The sequence below is a fragment of the Oratosquilla oratoria genome, chromosome 4, assembly GCF_046742065.1.
Source record: "Oratosquilla oratoria isolate Oo_2021 chromosome 4, ASM4674206v1, whole genome shotgun sequence".
Classification (NCBI taxonomy): domain Eukaryota; kingdom Metazoa; phylum Arthropoda; class Malacostraca; order Stomatopoda; family Squillidae; genus Oratosquilla; species Oratosquilla oratoria.
In genome coordinates, this window is record NC_134780.1 from 86836470 (window position 1) to 86860170 (window position 23701).

At 39.7% G+C, this 23701-nt stretch overlaps 1 protein-coding gene across 2 annotated transcripts in view; it reads left to right on the forward strand.

Moving 5' to 3' along the window:
* The window catches only part of LOC143024376 (E3 ubiquitin-protein ligase TRIM9-like), a 30745-nt gene extending 11111 nt beyond the window's left edge, over positions 1-19634 (forward strand). The window contains exons 3-10 of one of the 2 annotated variants that reach the window (XM_076183171.1): positions 61-163; positions 359-518; positions 2538-2570; positions 7538-7674; positions 8962-9100; positions 11719-11943; positions 13041-13213; positions 18679-19634. In XM_076183171.1, coding sequence (XP_076039286.1) covers positions 61-163; positions 359-518; positions 2538-2570; positions 7538-7674; positions 8962-9100; positions 11719-11943; positions 13041-13213; positions 18679-18807 — 1099 coding nt within the window. In that variant the 3' untranslated portion in view covers positions 18808-19634. The remainder of the gene's footprint in view (positions 1-60; positions 164-358; positions 519-2537; positions 2571-7537; positions 7675-8961; positions 9101-11718; positions 11944-13040; positions 13214-18678) is intronic. The other variant, XM_076183172.1, reaches the window with a different exon arrangement.
* The last annotated feature ends 4067 nt before the right edge of the window (positions 19635-23701 follow it).

Consider the following 23701-nt stretch of genomic DNA (forward strand, 5'->3'; position numbering starts at 1 on the left):
AGAGGTAACGACTTGATCTGCTAGCTCAGAAGTCCTGAGTTCTCCCTTCATGTCCTGCAGAGACCAGACCGCCAACAACACGCGTCGGCTCCACCAGACCACGGCGCTCGTCCAGTTTTGCATCGAGGCGATCAAGGAGCCCGACCCGGCAGCTTTCATGCAGGTGAGTCTACGCAACGCACGAATCCAATGCCACTGCGGCCATTAGACCGTACTCGCACGTGTACACGAAATCCTGCATGCCTGTTTATCTATCCCAAAATTATTGTGTGCAGATTGCTGCAAGCGATTTTTTTTTTTTTTTTTCAATGGTAAATGACAACTTCTCCCGTTTGATGACACATTATGCCAATTGCAGATGGGGCCACAGCTGATTGGCCGAGTGAGTGACCTAGACCTGGCATGGGACAAAGAACTCTCCTCAACCAGCAATCGTCTTAGTTCCTACATCGACCTGGACCTTGACAACAAAAATGTCATGCGATTTATCAACACGTTTAATTTCATACAGATGAAACGTAAGTGCCTTTCAAAATAACTTATGAAGATCAGTAATTTGACCATGATATGTCCAGATAAATGGAATATCCTCGCTTAGTCTTTCGATTTTTTTCCAAATTGAAACGTATGTCTGCTGTTTCCTTACATATCACTCTCATCCCAATCTTATCTATGGTTGGCCACCCCAATGTATTAAACACGATTTTTTGTGGTTATGTTACATTCTCATAGAAATATGACTCGGACAGCAGTGGATAATGTGTAAAACCACAATATGTATAATCTATAGAGTACCATTGACTCTTGAAGACATACATCTTGAACATTGTTTATTCATTTTTGGGATCAACAGTATGCCCATTCAGTACAAAGCAGTGAGTCTTCAGACAAAGTGATTTTATCACCAAACAAACTTCTTGCTTGTCTGCAGACACTGTTCGCTCGTGTAGATGGGGTTTCAAGAGGTTACAATAATTGGAGAATCGTTCTGTCCCAAAGAAAAACCAAAACGGTATAGTGTTAGCCAAAAGAATACCTTTCAAGTGACTTATGTTAGCGTGTTGCTGTGACACTTTCTTTACACTCTGCCTTTGTACAATGGAGTTTTTTATTTGAAAAGGTATTCCCACCCCACACAATCAACTTTGCCATATAAGACGTAGTTGTTGTTGTTTTTTTTAAGGATTTCTGCTAATTCATTTTTAAAAAGTATAGGTAAACCTCGGTATTCGCGGGAGTTAGCGGAATGAATATCACGCGAATACCGAAAAACCGAATCACACCTACCCATTGCCTAAAGATAAACTCTCCACCCCCGTAAATTTGTAAGAAATTTTTTCACCAAGGGACATGAATATCTATTCATCATGTAATCAAAGCACAAAGTCCTCTTTATCTACAATTAAAAGAGAATAGGGGCAGCGAGAACATCAAGTACAGTGGACACTCCGAAACGTGCGGATTACGCAGATCAGATTGACGCTACTCGTTCGCCCGGAGTGGCAGGAATGGGAGTGCTTAGGCGTATAATTTTGTTTTTATCTTTCACCATCTTGGTGGGCACCCTCTAGGTACTTTAAACTCATTGGCATGCCCACTGTGCGTGGAATGTTAAACAGGCAGTATGAAAACGATTATGAATATTGGAAAACATTTGTATTTATCTGCAACTGCCCATGTTTGTTAACTTTGTTGTTCTCGAGTTGAACCAGTGTGATTCATAATGTCTCCCCCCTCCCTCCCACCTAATTGTCTTCCCAATGAATGTGATTGGTTGGCGCTGAGGTGGAGAGAGTTGGGAACCAATCCCACCTTTCTTCGACTCACGGCTCACCAATCATTTCTACAAGAACAGGGAAGGGAGGCGGAGCTTGTCCCTCAATCTGATTTCAGTAAAAATCTCAGAAATTCGTTTTCCATTAACAGTTTCTCTTGTAGCAGATACTAATCTGTTTATATGAACTTAGTAATAGTGTCTTCCTATAATGTCACTGAATAGCTTGTAGTCCTCCAATACTGTTTAATTAGTTCCTTTTTTCGTTTCTATTTTATTGCTCGTAGATCAATGTATACATACTAACAGGATTTCTAATGTAAACTCCTAAAATCCACCCCATACCCCATCTTCAGCCCAATATTGCCATCAGAGAACAACTGGTTCTTGGCACCGAAACAATATCTAATTCCTGAGGATTTTTTTTCTCTACTAAGTCTGCTATGTTAAGTGTGCTACTATACCACCTTGTTCAATCAACCCCATTGTAATCAATCTTCCAAATCACCATTCCATGTACTCATTTCATTATCCAGGACCTTCACTATTTGGACCCACCACATATGTATATGTATATATATATATATATATATATATATATATATATATATATATATATATATATATATATATATATACATTTATCATCGACCATTATACCCGTTCTTCAGTCTAATCGCCCCATGCACCTGCTTCACCACAAACTCCATTCACCCCTTCCCGTTCCATTGCCCCATGCACTAACTGTTCCATTCCCCCACAGCTGCCCTTGACGGCGAGGAACGCAAACCCGCAGGTATGAGTTCCTGGGTTTCTTGTGAGGGAACCAACCCTACACGCCTTGTGGTATTCCCCACTGACCACCTGCATGTCAGTGCTTCTTGAGTGTAGCCAATTAGGGGGGAAGGGGGAGGGGGGAAGAATACCCAGAATGTGAATAAAGGCCAAAAAAGAATTATATTATTATCAACAGGAGAGTGTGTCTCCAATATAAACTATTTGTTCATGTGTCTGACAATAATTTCTGGTTCACATGAAGGTTTTCTGTGCAGTACAAAGAACAAAATGTCCTCCACCCATGATGGCAGGAGGTTGAAGCCAAGTTAATAGTGGTCAGGCAGACTCAACCCTCTGAATACTCTAATTACATAAACTAACCAAAGTCCAGTAACTAAACCACTTCGAAGTCTCAGTTGACACTTCTTTCCATGTTGCAACTGTAACTCAGTATTGATAATACCTTTTTTGCTTATACTAACATTGACCTCATTATTGATATTTAAATGAGTAATGTAATTCTATTAACAAAAATTAGATATACTGGCTTAAAAACAAAAATTTTGTGACAATAGAAATGGTGATACTGACGACAAGATAAGTCTACAAATAAATTAATAAGGATTCCAGTCGCATTGCACTATGTGACCTGCTTCTGAAACACTGAAGTTTATTTCTGCAAAATACAATTGGCTTTACTTTCAGTGTAACACTGACTGGTGCCTTCTAGATGCCTGTACGAAATGCACTTGTGTACCCTGTGAACTTACTATACAAACTATATGTTGTAAATTTACGATGTCTATGAGTCCACTTCATTAAACATTTACGAGTCTACTTAGTAGATTTTGCACTATGTTTACACTATGGGTTATAATCTGAATCAGTCTGTTTATATATTGGATCAATCAATCCATGGCCCCAGATTTCTCTTGTAGGAGACCCACGCCTCTCAGGTAATTGCCAACAGCCACTAGACTGGCCCATAAGCTTCTCAAGGAAGAAAATGTTGTGATGTTGTCTGGGTAGAGCTCGAGTGTAACAGTGAAAGATGAGGTGTTCAATGTTTTTGTGTGATAGATGCATCTGGGGTAGTTTGTTTCTGTTTGTCAATTAATCTGTTGCCTTTAATCTTTCTTGAAGACGACCAGTAACCTTCAGATTACCGGCAACAGCCTCCGTGCGGGTCCATAAGTCACTTGGGAAGATACATTGTGTCATTTTCTATAGAATGTTATTCTGGGGCATCGCAGTATGAGGATTTCAGTGTCGTCTGTGTGGTCGCCGCATCTGGGACAGTTTAGTTTGAATCTGTGGATGTCTGTCTCTATGAGTGCATACAGAGTTTAAGAAGTGTCAACGTAGTGGTATTGGGAGATCTCAATGCAAGGGTAGGGGATGAGCCAATAGACGGAGTGGTTGGGAAGTTTGGAGTGCCAGACAAAATCATAAAGGAGAGTTGATAGTGGCGATGTGTCTAGATAGAGAGCTGATGATAGCAAATACAGTGTTTAGGAAGAAAGTCAAGCATAAGTGCATATGGGAGAGGGTGGTAGATAGGGCTTTAATGGACTATATAGTGGTAACCAGGAGAAGAGTAGGAAGAGATTTGGATGTACATGTTCTTAGGGTAGAGAGTGGTAGAATATCAGAGGAAATAGAAGGAAGGGTAATGAGTGATGGGATAATGAAGCAAAGAAGGTTGTAGAAGAGAAGAAATTAACATTCACAGATTGGTAACAAAATAGGACATGAGAACCATGTGAGAGGTACAAAAAAAAAAAGAGAAGTAAAGCATAAGATAAAGGAGGCAAAAAGGAGAACAGATGTGAAATGGAGTAAGAGTATGACAAAAAATAATACAGTAATAAAAAGATGTTCTGGGTGGAAATTAAGAGAGGAAGAGGAGGCGAATCAGGTAGAGAAGAAAAGGTAAAAGGTGTAGAAGGAGAGATTATAATAGAAGAGACGGCAGTAAGAGGAAATGGATAGCGTATTTTAGGGAGTTGCTAAATGTGAAGGAAGATAGGGAGGGGAAAGTAGTTGCAGTGGGAAGCGCTAAGCAATTAAACAGTTATGAATGAGGAAAATGGAGGAAAAATTAGATTGGGAGTGGTTTCTATGTCTTTTTCTTTTTGGCTACCCCCGTGTAAGGGGGTTAGCCTTTGGTATATGTATGTATGAAATTATGAGAGGAGGTAAAGCACCTGGGTTAGATGAGTTTCATGCGGAGTGTCAAAAAAAAAAAGGAGATACAGTGATGGTGGACTGGCTGATGAAGTTGTTTGATGTTTGTCTGAAAGAGGGTAGAGTGTCAAAGAACTGGAGGATTGCTTGTATAGTTCCGCTTTATAAGGGGAAAGGTGGCCCAAATATAAGTGTAGTACTTTCAGAGGGATCAGTTTGTTGAGTGTAATTGGGAAGGCTTATGGGAGGATTTTGACTGAGAGGATTAGAAGAACAGAGTAATTGGTGAGGAGCAGTGTGGGTTTAGGACGGATACGGGTTGCATGGATCAGATTTTTGTGGTTAGACGGATATGTGAGAAAGCTTTAGGAAAAGGTAAAGATATTTTTTTGGCTTTTATGGATCTGGAAAAGGCTTATGACAGGGTTGACAGGAAGGCACTGTGGGAGACATTGCAGATATATGGGCTAGGAGGAAAGCTGTTACGAGAAGTCAAGAGTTTTTACGATAGTAGTAGAGCCTGTGTTAGAATTAGAAATGGAGATAGTGAGTGGTTTGAAGTAAAGGTGGGACTTCGCCAGTGATGTGTTATGTTGCCATGGCAGGGGAAACCAAGAAAAGAGGGAAGGAGGGGTGGTGAATGGGAGTGGAGTATGTAGGAATGAAATGTGTGGGAGTGGATTTATGCTTTTGACTTTGGCTACCTCCCTTGCAAGGGGGAAAAAAGCCCTTGATATATGTATATATGTACCATGTAACTGCAGCTAACACAGACCTGCAGACCCCACCCTTCTTCCTCCCCATGGCTACACCCAAAGGCACCTTTACCATAATCTTTTCAGTTAATTTTTTATTTGTAGCAATATAATTCCTTCCCAGGGCCCAAAAAGGAATTTAATTTTGCTCTTGACGACATTTTAACAATTTCTGTTATAGTGTTAACGTGTATTTTTGGTTTTCATTTTTTCTTTAATTTGTAATGGATTTTTCAGTCTGTGTTTAATTTCAAATGTCTAGCTTTAGTTTTGTGTACTTTGAAGCTCTTAGTCTTTGATATGGTGATGTTATTTTTTATGTGTTGCCTATTATCGGGCAATTTTATTCAGCAAAAAAGGTAGACTTAGCACAAAACTTACCCCTACCTTACCACCATCGTATAAAATTATTTGTTCTTAGCAATAAAATAAAATATATGTTACCATAAAGAAGGAATAGAAATAATACACTGTGCATTAGTGTAAAAACCCAATTGATGTAGTCATAGCTGCACATTAGACGTTCTCTAAAAACAGCATGAGACGTTTTCTTTGTATAGTTTAGGTATGACCAGTTATTGTTGCGCTGGCTTTTGCACAATTTTCAATTTTAAGCATTTTCTCGTTGTTTTTCTCTGACGCATTATATAACTCATAATTGTAGTTTATAGTAAAATATGAGTTGTTATAAATTTGGTTTTAGATGTGTGAGACTGGTTTATATGTCAATAATTATGCGAATTCCAACATCTCTGACCCTTCACTTCCAAACCCGTGACCAGTCCCTTTTCCATATCTCCTCACTATGAATTTATCTTTTTATCATAGATTTGTTTTCTAAATATTATCACAGATTTATTTTCTAAATATTATCACAGATTTGTTTTCTAAATATTCTTAGGATTCTGTTACTACTGAAATTTTCTATTAAGTAACAGATTTTTTTCATTTGTTATATCCCCTTTGTGATTCATTTGCCAGGGGCAGGGTCAACAACAGGTACAAAAATGTAACTGCAAGTAGCTGTACTGTGAGACGTCAGATATTATCATCGCTTTGTCACTTATCTTCAAACCCAAAATCTCTATAATATTTTATTATATTTCTTCCACTTTTTCAGCTGACTACCAGCAACTGCCCCACTTTTTTACTACCACTAATATACTACTACACCACTACTACTACTATACTGTTATTACTACTATACTACTACCACTGTACCACTACTACTATACCACTACTACTTTACTACTACTACTATACTACTACTACTATACCACTACTACTATACCACTACTACTACTATACCACTACTAGTACTATACCACTACTAGTACTATACCACTACTACTATTACTACCTGCAAGTGATAGAAAACCAGCAAAAATCTAATATTTCTTCCCTGGGATACCTATGGGAGGGCCTATGGACTGTTGTCAGCCACTGTAAGGCTACAGGTCATTACGAATTTGCCTTTTTTTTTCCCTTTTTAGTCTTTACCCACTCATTCTTTATCTCTTTCCTATAAGTTCATCTTTTCGTCTATTTTCAGTGCATTGTACTTTTCCTTCTTCTATCTCTTCTTCTTCCTTTACCCTCTCCCACACTTTTACCTCTTGCCCCTTTCTTCCACCCCATCTTTACTCCACGCCTATTGTCTCTTCCCTTGATTTCTCTCAATCACTTTTTTCTCTCTCCTACTTTCAACCTTTCTCCATCAGCTTTATTACCTTTCCCTCTGTTCTCTTGTTCCTCTTCCTTGCCACTTTTTTCCAATGCTTAATTTAGCCTTGTTTTTCTTTCTCATCTTCTTCCTCCTCCTCCCTTTACCTTTGCCCCATTCTACTCTTTAGGCACCCACCCCCACATTCCTTTCCCTTTTCTTTTTCCTCTTGACCTTTCACTCATCTCTCCTCCTTCAATTCCCAACGCATCCTTATAGTAGATGACCTGCATGTTATCCCTCCATCCTTTTCTCTTCTCATCACCGGACCCACAACCACCGCCTGACCTAACCCACACATGACCCTTTTCTCTACCGCAGCGCCGGGACCACCGGAGTTCTTGCCAGAGGAGTGTCTGGGACAAAACAACAGCGTCACTGCAACTTGGACACCGCACCCAACCTCACGTGTCAACACATATGTCCTCGAAATCGACGATGGAGACGGAGTCTTCAAGGTATGAATGTGGAGACCTCGAAGTATGACGAGTCTTGAGCTGGTGTAGAGTATTGACTGCATAAGTTAAATGCATTCGATACTTTAGTTTCTTCGGTGACAGCACTATGTGATGATTGAAGACTAATCTTTATGTAAAAATAATTCTGAACACTAAACATCTACCATTCCTCTCTTCTACTAACATCCTTAAGTTTCTCTTTTATCACCTCTAAGATTCTCTTCGGTACAGTATTGTCCCCAAGGGTAGAAGAATTGGTTACCGACAACAGCAGGGAAATTCTCAAGAAAAAATAGCATACATCATCACCATGGAAAACCATTGTACCTATTGTGATAGCAGTCGTACAGTAGCCACATAGTAGGTCTTGTGTAAGAAGATGTTGAGGGATGATAGAGGAATTGATACTTTATCATTATGTAAAATGACCGATGCAACTGCTCACATTGATGATGTGGTTAAGTTAGGTCAGTATAAGAGAAATGGCTAACTTCCATCAAATTAAGAAATCAGAAATTCTTACGAACATAAGAATACAATAATAAAGGAGACTGCAAAAGACACACTGCACTTTGAGACACTGAAGTTTATTTACCATTTCACTGACCATGCAAACAATTGGTTAAAATCTTCCTGCAGTATCCCGGCGCCTTACCCGTACCTGATTTGACATCCTATTTTAGTGTTGTCAGGAGACTTACTAACATCACTAATAATCTTAATGTCCAGGTTGTTTATATACATAATGAACAATATAATAACATCCACTACTTGGATTTTACACAGTTAATGGTGACTCGCTGTTTTCTGTCATTGGACATCGATCCACTGATCCATTCAAACACTTTTCCTCCTATGCCATGGGTTTTGACTTTATTTAATAGTCTCTGGTGGGGCACCCTGTCGAATGCTTTGTTAAAGTCAAGGTAAATAGCATCGTAACTATAATTGTTATCTGCCGCCTTGTTGACATTGGTGTAAAATGAAAGAAGATAAGTTACACATGACCTACCTTGGTGAACCCATGTTGTGAATCACAAATAAAGTTATGTGTCTCGGCGTGATCTCTGATTCTATTAGAAATGATTCATTCCAATATTTTACCTATGACCAATATCAAAATGATTGGCCCGTAGTTGTGCATAGAATACTCATCACCCTTTTTGAAAACAGGAACGATGTTAGCCTGCCGCAGGGAAACAGGCACGAATCCAGTGTCTACCGACTTACTAAATACTGTGACGGTATGCACCTTCACATATTGATCCTTCCTTTGTCCACCACCAGGAAGTACACCGAGGTCCTGAGACAGTGTGCACAGTGGAGGGTCTCCACTTCAACACCGTCTACCAGCTTCGTGTCAAGGCGCACAATGCCTCTGGGCAGTCCCCATATTCCAGTCCAGTAGCCATTCGCACCTCAGACAGTAAGTGGTACCAAGTGCCTAATGGACCACCCACTTTCACATAAAAAGTTCATTCATTGAAATGAGTAGCCATACTGAGGCTTACTGAGTTCCCCAATGATACTTCCTCCTCTGTATACTGTATAACCCCTTGTCTATGTACCCTATAATTGTAACTGCTGAAGAGGACCACAGTCAGTGGTCGAAATATACGGTTTACTCTGTATCTCAGCTTATCTTTCTCCGAGAATGGGTTTAAGTTTTATGTATATAAATATATATATATATATATATATATATATATATATATATATATATATATATATATATATATATATATATATATCCCAATGGCTGTTTGCCCTTGTAAGGTGGAAATAGCCATCAGTGTGACCAGCTTTTGAAAACTGGAATATAGGACACCTAAATTGGAAAGGTATATGGACAATGTGTATGGCTATATGAAGCTCACAAAACAAGCTCGCAGCTCCAAGACCTGCTTCATTGACTTATACTTTTTTTTTCTAATGGTTTAAAGAGGTGTGTCCATTGTATATTATTGCTTTTGAATAAATATACCTGTAAAATGTAAAATTTTCTCAATTTTTCATACGAAGTATTTAAAATCTTGAAAATACAGGACAAAACGCGTCCCGGGGAGGACGATACGGGACGCGAACAAATACTTTAAATACGGGATGATCCCGTGTAATACGGGTTACCCTGATAGCCTTTAGTATATGGTATATATGTACTACTACTATTATTATTATTATCATTATTATTATTATTATCATTAATTATTATTATTATTATTATTATTATTATAATTATTATTATCATTATTATTACTATTATTATTATCATTATATATATATATATATATATATATATATATATATATATATATTATTTATATTATATTTATATATATATATATATATATATATATATATATATATATATACAGGATTATACAGTAAACCCTCGATATAACGGATCTCGATATACCGGATATCGGATATAATGGACAAAAAATCTGACCGGACAAACCCTCGCTATAACGGATTTTCATCCGTTATAGCGAGGGATCCTCGGTTATAACGGATCTTCGGGTATAACGACAGACCCCTGTCCCCATATCGTCCGTTATATCGAGGGTTTACTGTAATTTCTAATCCTACTAATTTCTAATACCGGACAAACTTCGGGATATAACGGATCTGTCCGGTATTTCCATCAGATATAACGGATCCTTGGTTATAACGGATCTTCGGATATAACGACAGACCTTTGTCCCTATATCGTCCGTTATATCGAGGATTTACTGTATATATATATATTATATATATATATATATATATATATATATATATATATATATATATATATATATATATATATATATTTATATATATATAAAAGATTATAAACACTTGCAAATTTCCTCTACTCATAAGTAATTAGAGAAGACAAAAAGAACCCCCTACTAATGGTGTCGATTTATCATCTATTCACGACCATTCTCCAGTCACCTTTCCCTACTCAACTGACATTCTCTTTTAACCCAAGGCCCCCTTCAACTTATCCATCCATCCCATTCTCAGTTCTCTTCTCAAGTTTATCCCATCTACCTCTGCTTTCCACACTCTTTGTGTTATTCTTTCTGTATTTATTCTTTCCATATACCTAAACCATCCCAATATTCTTTGACCAACCCTATCTCTCAGCTTCATATCTATCCTTACAAGCTTTCATTATTTTCAATGCTCTTCGTGTCTCATTTTTTCCCTAAACCCCTGTAATTTTCTTTTCCCAGTCACTTTCCTAACACCTTCTTCTGCCACAATTAATCTCTTCCTAACCTCCTTCACACTGAGTTATTCTCTGAAATCGATCAAATCAGCCTTCCTGAGTCCACTGCTGAACAAAGGCCTCCTTCATAGCATTCCATGATTCACACGACCACGCCAACCTCTGCTCTCTGAAATACTCTACTAATATTCCCCTTACCACCTTTATTTACATTAATATCTATCTTCACCCTTCACCTTTTCCTCTTTACCTGACTCACCCCACCTCATTCTCTTCACTTTCTTCCAAAACATTTTTATTGTTATCATTTTCAAAATACTCTGTCAAACTCCTACCTTATTTTACATGTGTCTTTCTCTTTGCCTCCCTCGCCTTGTATTTTACTTCTCTCTCTCATATGCTTCCCTACTTCTACCTTGAAACCAAGTCTGATACAGTTGCTTCTCTTCCACCACCACCTTCACCCCTTCTCCCCACCGTTTGTTGCCTCTCCTTCTGTTCCTCTCCATCCTCCTTGTCCCACACTCCATCTTTGCACAATTTATCTCTTCCTTCTTAAAATATACCCATTTTTCTCCTGTTTCCCCTGTTTTGAAAATAGAAATAATTTTGTTTTACTTGGATTACTAATCTGTTTATTTGAGCACAAATTGCTTGTATGTTCAACAAATGACAGTAAATTCCTCACCCAGTGTTAAAACTTCAGTGTACAGTGTTTGTAAATCCACCAGTTGACATCAATAAGGTTTCACTTTGTGTTAAGGCTTAATCATTTGTTGACACCACCAGAATGATGTCTGAATGCCTACATTTCTACTCTTCAGCTGCCTGGTTCACCCTTGACCGCAATCTGTCACACCCGGAGTGCCGGCTTCTCTCAGGAGGGACAAGTGTGACATGTGAGAGCTACGAGCACCGTGTGGCTCTTGGGTCACTTGCCTTTTCCCGAGGGCGCCACTACTGGACCTTCAGTATTGATGCCTACAATGCCAACGCCGATGTTGTCTTCGGCATTGCCCGCACAGGGATCAACAAGGAAATTATGCTTGGTAAGTGTGTGGTGATTGAAGGTAATGGTGTTGATGGGTTCTTGAAGATGGACACTGGAGAGGTGGTTCTCTACTAGCAGATGTCTGTTATGAGTTATACATACATACATACATACATACATACATATATACATATATATATATATACATATATATAAATATATATATATATATATATATATATGCACAAGTATCACAAATCACACGTGACTACACCGTTATGCTGATTACCACAGGGAAAAGAAAAGTTCTTGAAGATGTGAACAAAAAGATGTGAACAAAAGTTCTTGAAGATGTGAACAAATATCACGAAAGCGCTCGGATTCCAAGAACTTTTCTTTTCCCTGTGGTAATCAGCATATATATATATATATATATATATATATATATAATATATATATATAGATATATATATATAGATAGGTATAGATATATATATATATATATATATATATGTGTGTGTGTGTGTGTGTGTGTGTGTGTGTGTGTGTGTGTGTGTGTGTGTGTGTGTGTGTGTGTGTGTATGTGTGTGTGTATGTGTGTGTGTGTGTTGATTGATTGATTTATTTATGGAATTTTTGGCTAGAAGGCCAAGCGCTAGAGTCGGTAGGCCATTCAGCGCAGTGTGTGTGTGTATGTGTGTATGTGTGTGTGTGTGTATCTATAAGTGTATGTATGTATTATGTACGAGCATATAACACAAATCACTTGTAACAGTGGTATAAACTTTTCCCAACACTGGGATAAATCAGAATATCGTTCTCCACCATAGGGGATCCGGAAGTGGCAGAGTCATAGAAATGCCAAAGAGTAGTTTCAAGGGAACAGCATAAAAGAGGGACAGCTGTGGTTGAAAAGTATTCCTCTATGAGTAGTGATTTTACTCTAACATAGACAACTGGTGTATGGCTCCGATCCATAGGAGCATCCCAAAATAGTCCCTAAAGTATTAGCTGCATGTCACCATACACTCAATATCCCAGTATGGGTTGGACTACTCAAGACCAGGCTACTTCTGAAGTTTGTTATTGAGATTGATATTTAATAAACTAAAATGTCTGGCCTATGTACCTCTGTAACTCTCCTTTCTCCAACAGGAAATGACCCACACGGCTGGGCAATGTACATTGACCACCAGAGGTCATGGTTCCTACATGGAGCAGCACACCACGGCCGCAACGAGGGTGGTGTTGCTGTTGGCACCACTGTCGGAGTCCTCCTGGACCTTACACGGGGCACTTTGGCCTTCTATGTCAATGATGAACCACAGGTGAGCTGGAGTCCTAGAACCCTTTCATTTAGTTACTCTCTTGGCTGAATAACATTACAAGTATTTAACTAAACTGATCAAATTTATAAGTTTCGCCACTGTGCTGCTAGGGTAAGTCTTGTACAGAATAGAATAACGTCGAAATTTTGTTTTAGTATGATAACCATGATCTGGCATAGTGGCTACTGAAATGTGATGGACATTCATCCCCATAACCACAAATGTGAGAGTTTGATTTACAATGGATCAGAAACTTCAATCAATGATTGTCCAAGTTAAACATCTGTTGATGTAAACCCATCAAACCAAGAACAATGTTTGTAGAGTGGCATTTGCATGGAAACCAATCAATTCGTTGCCTCTGGTCTCTCTTGCAGAGGACATGCGGCCTTCAGGTATCTGGCAACAGCCTCTGAAAGGGACCATAAGTCACTCAAGGAAGAAATATTGTGCTGTTATCTAAGAAATGTTAGCTAGGGACACTGTAGTATATGTTCTAGGTCTTATGTGGGATGGTTGCATCTGGGGCAGTTTGAATCTGTAGCCAGGCCTATTCTGTGTTGGTACTGTTTTAATGTTGGATGGTGACTTGAGTGGTTCATATCAGGTGTTTTTTTTTTTTTTGTAGTTAATGTCTGGGGGATGTTGTTGGAGTATTGAGTTTGGTGGGCTGTCTTGAAGGGTTTGCTTGGTGATTTGAGTGTGTACGTGTTTTTTATGAGGATGTCCTGTGTGGCAAAGATGGAAGGTTGTTGTTGTTGTTGTTGTTGTTGTTGTTGTTGTTGTTGTTGTTGTTGTTGTTGTTGTTGTTGTTGTTGTTGTTGTTGTTGTTGTTGTTGTTGTTCCCTAAACTGTATGGTCAAGTAGTCCCGTCTCCCTGAGGAATGCCACAGATGACTCGCCGGTGAACACAACCTCCGTGCAAGAAAGACGTAAAATAATAGTCAAAGACAAGAGGTGACTAAAGACTACATAATTGTGCATAGGCTGGAAAAACTGAATATAAGAGAAAACGGAAATAGTAACTTGTCACTACAATTCCCCGCCACATGCAGTCTAGGGGCGAGATCTGTTGACTGATATCGAACACACGCTCTCACCGCCCGCCGGACATCTTCCCTCGTTATATTCGGGTCAACTTTCTTTGCTAAGAACAGTGACCTATCAACACTTAGGTGATGAGTTCCATGCAACTCTTTCGTGTATGGGGACCCTGCAGCGCACACTTCAACCTTCTCCTCGTCCTGTTCTTCCGGCATTTTCACCCAGTTTTTCTTTACTCTGGTTAGCGCATCCGTTTTGTTCATCCCCGATGGCACCTGGGTCACGCTCATCTTTACGCTGAACTCGTCTATTAACTCCCTCAGAATCCCAACACGCTGCTTCACAATGACTTCTACTGCCCCTTTCGTGCGTATTCTCTTCTCAGCCGTCAGCTCTGAGTTCATACACCCTGCTACTGTGGTTGAGTCAGTCCTGATTTCGATCTGGCGTAGCCCCCATTTCAGGGCCAAATTGATTCCTTTTATAACAGCGTCTAACTCCGATACGTTAATGTGATGGTAGTCATCCTTTTTCCCTGCCACGCTCCATCTTCGACTACCACACCACCTATCTCCAAGACGACGTCGGTTGCTATCTTGCTAGCATCGCACCACACTACGCATATGCCCTGTTGTAGTGTATTCCACTGTCCTTTCACTGGATCATCATGTCTCATCCGTTGTACACCTCACGTATCATCGTGAGCGTGCCCTCATCAACCTTCTCTCCCCAATCCTTTGACCCCAACCGCCTCTTAATATAACTGCACGCTACACGGAGCCAACCGGCGATCGGGTAGTGACCAACCAATTTGCCATACAGGGAGAAGAGCTCTCATTTGCTTATCTAGTCCGTTACATTCGGGATCTCATTGCCTCTCCTGTACAAGCAGGTTTCCGGTCCCGTCTCTCTCTCTAGTCGCTGTCCCAACACCGTTCCTCCTTCCATCGGTTCCGGCTCCTTCGAGACCAATCCAAACTGAGATAAGTGTTCCACTACGTCCGGCACCGGTACAACGGTATCATCCCCCAGTATGTTATCGAGGTTTGAGTCCGTGCCCTTCTTCATCGTTTCAGTCTTCTCTAGTACTGCCTTCAGGATCCTCGTCATTATCCTCGGGGCTGAGCACAGCCCAAACCCCAGTCTGGTCAAGCAATATGTTTTACCTTTATATTTTATTAGTTGGTATTTCCATAGCTTCTTCGCCACGTGAATTTGTAGGTAAGCCGCCCGCAGGTCTACAATCGTGGACGCCCCCCTCATTTGGCGCCATTTGCATAGGTCATTGTTACATACACCTACAAAATCATCGCCAATATGACACCTCATGAACTGGCTCAGCTCTCGGAAATCCAACGCCGGTCGCACTTTGTTCTTGGTTGGCTGCACCACTGCCATCAGGGGCAAGATTCCATCCTCCACCCGCTCCTCCTAGGGACTCAATCCCTCATCAATCCACCACTCTACTTCGATGTCAAAGTCATCCCTCACCCCCTCTCCGAGAGTCTGTAGCTGTCGAATTTGTTCTTCAACAGAGGTGAGCCTTCTTTCAGGTACCACTCTACCTCCCACTTCTGGCCATCAAATTTCACCCGAAAGTCTTTGTCCTCAATTGTGCAAGGCGCCGCCTTCTCGTCAAAGTCGAGCTTTGCGGTGACACTGCCCTCCATGGTCTTCCTTGTCATTCCTACGTCTATTTCCAGCCTCAGACGGGTCCTCTCTCTCCCTTCCGAACTCGAGTCGCGTATCGCTCCAACCCTCACTTGTCCGGCGACAAGCGTGACTTCTCCAAGCTGAGCAATTGCATTCATTCCCAGCACCACGTCAATTCCCTCTATGACCGTTCTAATGGCGAGCACTCTTAGTCGTAGCGGAATGCCCTCCACCGTCGTTTCAATGTCCTGGTCACCTTCGCACTTTGTCTCCCTTCCGTCGACTATCATCAGGGCCACATCTCCCTCTCTGAATTCTTTAATAAAGTCGGCCGCTACAATCGTGGTTGAACAGCCTGAATCTATTAGTGCTCTTGCACGTCTTCGTCTCAACCAGACATCTACAATCGGCATAGGGTTTGATGGCGTCCTTACATTTCCTTGGCGGCTGCTTGCGCAGCAGCCGCCCCTCGTCCGTTTCTCTGCACGCAGTGTCGAGCAATATGTCCTGGCTCATTGCATTCGTAACATATGAGCTCCGTCTCTCTACAATTCCTCGCGAAGTGACCGAGTCGCCGGCACACATAACAACGGGTCCTAGGCGTCCCCCTTCATTCGCTCTAGTCACCCCTGGAATAACCCCATTTTCCCTCTTCCATCGTCCGGCAGAGGGCCTCAGTCCGCCACCAGCTATCCCCTTTTCTGTGGGTCATTGCGCTGGCATCTCGACCCCCAGGTCTCGCGTAAGGCTTTGTGGCCTCTCTGTTGCCATAGCGGCTAAAGGCCCATCCTTCCTCGTGAGAAGCCTAGCACGGACTATCAACTCGTCCATACTCGCCGACACGGTATTATTTACTTTCTGTAGTCTAGCAGGTACGTGATCTCGAAAGCCATTCACAAACACCATTCTAACGAGTTGATCCTAGCCTCTGCCTTTGAATGTCGACAATCCAGCTAATTCCCAATTTCGTTGGCAAAAACTTCGACCTGTTCGCCAGCCCAGCGGATTCTTTGTAGCCGATTAAATGATTCGAACGGACTCTCGCCGAAAGCCTCTCCCAATTGTTTCTTTACTTTTCTCGCATCAACTTGATCACTAGTCGTCATTTCTAGATAGATGGCCAATGCGTCGCCCTCCAGGTTAAGGGCAATATAGTTCGCGACGTCCGTGACTCCGGTTAATTTTGCCACTAATTCCGCCTTTTTGAGCCACCCGGTGACGTTTCCATTGCCATCAAATGGCCTTAAGGTGATATTGTTCATCTTAAATGGGTCTTTTGTGTTCGTTGCCTCGGCCATCTTTAGCGCCTAGATAGCCTGTGCATCTTTTCAATCACTTACCTGGTTTCTGTGGATTCCCGTTTCTCTGGATGGTTCTGCTTCACTTCTTAAACCCCCGATGCAGTTACATCTACCTTACCTAAAACCACTACCTATAATAAAACTAATCATAGTAAAGTTCCATTTGCTTCCCCTCGTTTTACACACTGCGCGCACCCCGTCGTGTGCCCTCAGCGCTCCTTCCTTCACCGTGACCTTTTTGACCTCGTGCCGGGGGTGCCAACTGACCCCCCTATTTCCACCAAATTCACCACATTCACACCACACTACCATAGCAATAATTGTTGATATTTTTACATATAAACCTGAAAAATATGTGGTAATTTTTTGTCAAGCTATTATATACTTATGAGATTTTTTTCCCATACAATAGGGCTAGAAAAGCAATGCTACCTTATTTCTAGGAGTTGTTTTACACGGCAAATATTGTTAGATTTGAGTTACATCTCAGAATTTTTTAGGTTGACTTATGTGCCAGGTTGACTTGTACACTGATATATATGGTATCCCAGGTTGCACGTAATAATGAATGAAGGAATGGGTGTGGAAATGAATTATAGAGTAAAGGAAGAAAGTAAACATCTGTGTGGAATGAAAATATTACAAGAAATTAGTACTTGGTGATGAATGCAAAGGTAAGGTTGTATGAAAAACATTATATCCATGACATTATATGGAGGAAAGACTAAATACAAGGGAAACAGAGAAGAAGAGACATTGGTTTTTAAATAAATTTTGAAAAATAGAGTAGGTATGACAAGAATAGCTACCTCCCTTTTAAAGTAAAAAAAAGCCCTTGGTATATAGGTAGATGACAGGAATGGGTAGAGTAAGAATTGTGGAAATAAGGGTGGCAAGGGAGCTGTCAAATAAAGTAGACCAAAGCTGAGGTGGTTTTGGCATATGAATAGAATGAACAAGGAAAACCTATCAAAGAGTGTAGAAAGCAGAAGTAGATAGAACAAACTCAAGAAGACTAAGAATGAGGTGGATGGATTGAATGAGAGGTGCTTTGGCAGCACTGGACTGTGTTGAGCATGGATGAGAGTATAAAAGACAGCTGTAAATGGAGGGAGAATGTGAATGGATGAAGATATGACACTACCCAATAGAATTTTCTTCTATCTGCTTTATAATTGATATTTCAAGTAGATAAGGAGGCTTGGAGGTGTCTCCAAATGGCAAAGCAGTAGGAGTTAACCAGTTCTGACTGTCAGACCCTGCTGTAGAAGACTTGCACTCTCCTACATTGCTTTTTTGTAGTATGGTATGGAATATAGTGTACCCCTTCATTCCCAAGGTGCTGAGATGGGAGACGTGGTTAAATGGGTTTATTTTTAATGACTTGGAAGTGTGCTTTGGCTTGGCTACCCCCCTTCTGAAAGGAAAAGGGTCATTGATATATATTAATGTATACTGTTTCCACAGGGTGATGTTGCCTTCACTGATCTGGAGGGCCTGTTCTACCCAGCTGTCAGCATCAACCGCAATGTATCTGTTACCTTGCACACATCCCTCGACCCACCTTCTGACTATGACAGTCAGTCGGACACGTGAAGCATTTGCTGTTTTGGTGCCCTGCCAGACCTGAAAAAAATATATGATAATTTCACTGTAGGAAATTAGAATCAGTGTGGCTTCAAATTGAGAAGTTAAAGATTTCGCATTTTTTATTATATTTTTCTGTTCTGCACTGTACAGTATTTTTTAATTCCTATAATTGGTCATGGGTGAGGAAATTTAATGATTGGAGGAAATCCATGGAGTATGAATGATTCAAATGCTGCAGAACCTTTTGCTGTCAACAGTTTAGCAATAAAAATAAATAAATGAATTAATAGGTAAATAAATGAATGAATAAATATAAATAAGATATAAACCTTCCATACTTCAGCCATACTCCAACAAAGGGTCATATGTCATAACATGTCTATCTACTGGGAAATTTTTACCACATGAGAGTTGATCTAAGTGTTGTAGTTTATACCATTTGTAGATTTACTGTTCAATTATGTTCAAGTGGAATCAAGAAAGTGAGCAAAGACAGATTATGGATGCTCTGCAACAACAAATCAGTTTCTGTAGGAAATACAGAATGTGGAATTTAGCCAGTTGACAAACTTCACTATCTGAATGTAGAATGTCTTTAATGTGTAACATTACATTAGAGAATTAAGGTTCCCCAATTTTTTCCTTCTTCATGTAAGATATGAAAAAGCATAATATTTTCCTTTAACCTTATTTTGCCAGGTGCAGCAGATAAAAATGAGGTGTGTGTGAAAAAAAAACAAAGACAAAGTTTTACAGACTGCTAAGTTGTCAGATTGGGCAGCTATGATATCAAGTCACCCTCTTCACCCTACCACCCCAAAAGATGCCACCACTGCCAGTGCTTTTATATATATATATATATATATATATATATATTTTTATATATATATATATATATATATATTTTTATATATATATTTTATTTATATATATATATATTTTTATATATATCTGTATATATATATGTATATATATATATATGTATATATATATATATGTATTTATATATGTATATATATATATATATATATATATTATATATATATATTATATATATATATATATATATGCATTTACATATACATACATTCACTACCAGCTTGCTGGTGTAGCGGTACTTCATTCAACTGTTAATTCAGTGATCTGAGTTCAGTACCTACCCAGGGCTGAAAAGCATCGTTGCACTGCAAACCAGCACCCCAACTCTGGTGGGCAAGGAGTTTGTGTGTGTGTGTGTGATTCACCTTGGTCTTTGGATCACATGTTGGACTCATCGTGATGGACAGCTATTTCCCTCCTGGAAGAGAGCTCAGAGCTCATATGACCAATCTATGGGTAATGCTGTGACCTTACACGCACACACACCTCCAACTCCGTGCCCATGAGAGTTGGAGTAACGACTCGAAGTGCAGCAATACTGAAATTATTTCAGCCCTGGGCAGGATTCGAACCCAGGCCACCATAGTGACAGTCGGGGACTCTACCAACCGCGCCACACACACACAGGATCTGGTCACAAGAAATGATCAGTCTCCTCTATCATTTATATCATTTAGGTGCGGGTCTGTAGGACTGAAGTCTGTGATGGAGAGAGTTGTTTAGTCTTTAGTCTGTGTGTTTGTAAGAGTCCATAGAACCCACCTTTTCCAAGTGAGAATTTGAGCCAAAGGCAATTTGATGCTTTAGGTGTCATATGTAATCACATTCAGAATCTAATGTCCATACATGATAGTATGCAGTCATATGCATGTGTTTTTATTCTTTTTTTCATACATGTATATATTCATAGGTGTGTCAATGTATGTATATTCACATATAGTATGCATACTTATACACTTATTCAATTATATATACAGTACATGCACACATAGAACTAAATAAAATGTAGATCAAGTCAAACCAAATCCACAGACCAATCATATGTTTGGTGATTTATTGTTGTGTGTATCCAGTATGGGTTTTTGGCTGCATGCAGACCAAAAATATCATCAGTGGTGGACAGATGTCCCTACCTAATTTGAAGTCTTGGAAGAGAGAGAGAGAGAGAGAGAGAGAGAGAGAGAGAGAGAGAGAGAGAGAGAGAGAGAGAGAGAGAGAGAGAGAGAGAGAGAGAGAGAGAGAGAACAGAGGAAACAGAAAGCAAAGAATGGGACTGGAAAAACTAGCCCTGACAATAGTGTCTGTCAGATGTGAACAATATTTTTATACGGCTCGCCTACCTCTTGGTTCGCGTCATGTCACCTGGGTTGCACGTTGGCCCCAATTGCTTTGCCCATCTCACAATGTGTAGGTGCTTTATATAGTAGAAGATACATTTTTGTACCACATGGGACTACTAAATGAACTTACAGTTACATGTTGTAAATTGACAAACCCCCTCCTGCCCTAATTCCTTAAAGAATAGTGTTGGCAGATCTTGAATTGTCTACATTAAATGGTTGGTAGCTCTGCCCTCTGTACAGGTCACAAGTGTTTGGCAGACCAAATACTCAGATTCTGTACAAATTTTAATAACCAGACTTTTATTCTGTGTCACATTTCAGATGGAATATGTTCATGGAAATTAGATATATAATGTAGAACCAATAGGGAAGATTTTTTTTCTAGAATTGAGGAGGCCAGGGATACCAACCAAAGTATGAAATATGTGTTTTCCAACACTAATTCCATTGCAACTTAATCTTTCAAACTAAACATATGAATATATAGATAAATATATATACATAGGTATAAATGTGCTCATACAGAAATTGTGTGTATGTATGTATATGTGTATGTGTGTGTATTTCCCTAATCGTACTTACATAATTGTAGTATACAGGAAAGGAGCAATGCTCTTTGGGTCCTATCTCCTATTCTCTAATTTTCTAACAATTCATGTACAGTTCCAACTTAATCTATATCTTTGATTTCCAGTTATCATACTTAGATTTGAAATCATGTACTGTTTGAGTTTGGGCTATATCACCTAAGCTATTCCACATATATACTGTATATGGAAAAATGTATTTCTTTACATCCTTTCGACATGTGGTTTTTCTTAATTTATTTCCATGACCTCTTAAAGCCCTCCCATGTTTAATCAGGAGATCTCTTCTATCAATGCAATCTGTCCCCTTTAGTGACCTGAACACTGTAATCATGTGTGTGTGCATGTGTGCATTTACCTAGTATTTACCTAGTTGTATCTTACAGGAAGGGGAGCTACGCTTGTAGTGTCCCATCTCTGTATCTTGCCATGTCTATTTTGCTCTTAAATTCATGTATGATTTTTGTATACACTATTGTTTCATCTAGTTTGTTCCATACATCCGCCGCTCTGTGGGGAAAGCTGTTTTTTTCAGGTCTTCTATAACTGTCTTTTTTTGAGATTCATTCCATATCCCCTTGTATTTTTCTTATCCCAATTTAATAAGTCTTCGCTATCAAGGACTTCCATACCTCTCATGATTATGTAGATAGTCAACATGTCACCTCTTTCTCTCCTTTGTTCCATTTAGGATTCTCTCAATATTCCTTATATTCTTTTTGGTACTGGGTGATCATAGTGTTGCTGCATACTCTAATTTTGGCCTTATCAGTGTGGCTAGTATTTTCTTTACCATTTCTTAATCCAAGTAAGTAAAAGTCACCTTTATCTCAGCAAGTTGTAGGTTTCTCCAACAATTTTGTTTATCCATTTATGAGGGGACATGTTCTTTGTGATCACTCAAGTCTTTTTCAGGTCCCACTTTCAGAACAATTTTATAGTGTCCTGATATCCTTTTTTTTTTTCAAAAGTCTATTATGCTACATTTCTTAATGATAAAGTCCAATTCCCACTTCTGACTCTATTTTCAAACCCTGTTCAGACCTCTCTGCAGCAAGTCACAATCCGTTTCAGTACCCAATTTCTTCAACAGTTTAGTGTCATCTGCAAAGAAGTTCATGTAACATTCCACACCCTCACCCATGGCATTCACATAAATAGCAAACATTATTGGACCCAATACTGATCCTTGTGGAACTCCACTAATCACCTCTTCCCAAGTAAAACTCTTATCTCTGAGCACTACTCTCATTTTTCTTCCATGCAATAAGTCCTCCATCCATCTAAGTAGTTAACCTTGTATCCCTCCTATGGTTCCATTTTTCTTAATAGTTTTTTGTGTGGTACTTTTGTGTGTGTGTGCGCGTGTGTGTGTGTGTTTAACCTTATTTACCTAACTGTAGTATATGGGAAAGGATCACACAATGGGTATATTAATCTAAGAGTTAATTTTTAGTTGAGAAGCATTGCCATGCACTATCTCCTCCTTCTCCTCCTCATCCCCATTCATCCCTCCCCATCTACTAATCTGATATCTGTAATATTACTGCAACCTCCAATACTGTTATAATGTACAGCTGCATCAATTCAAACATTTTGCCTATGCTTAAAGTTATTTGCTTCGGTGGTTAAAAAAGTCTAGAATCCTAAACAATTCTGTTATACCAGTACATATACACTCAAATTACCATACTGTCACTATATATATGATGCAAACCAGAAAGATTCCACCAAAGTGAACATTGCCATGTGCATACATCACCATGGACATATAATTATTTTCCTGTTTCTGATATGTGAACTATCATTGTACAGCATTCTATGGTAGGAAATGGCTCTCCCCATGCAATGCACTGATGACCATATCATACCATACCAGTACCATACTTTGTTATGAATCACCTTCACTTCCATATAACTGTCAGCATTTTTGATAATTCATATGCATATTTTTCATTGTTTGATACCCTCCATTCTCCTGAAAGGGACCACTGCCCATCCACCGTCCACCTCCCACATCCCTCCCACCACCCAATTGCAACCACAATGCCCATGGTGGCTTATATTGAAAAATGTAACTGGAGACCTTCA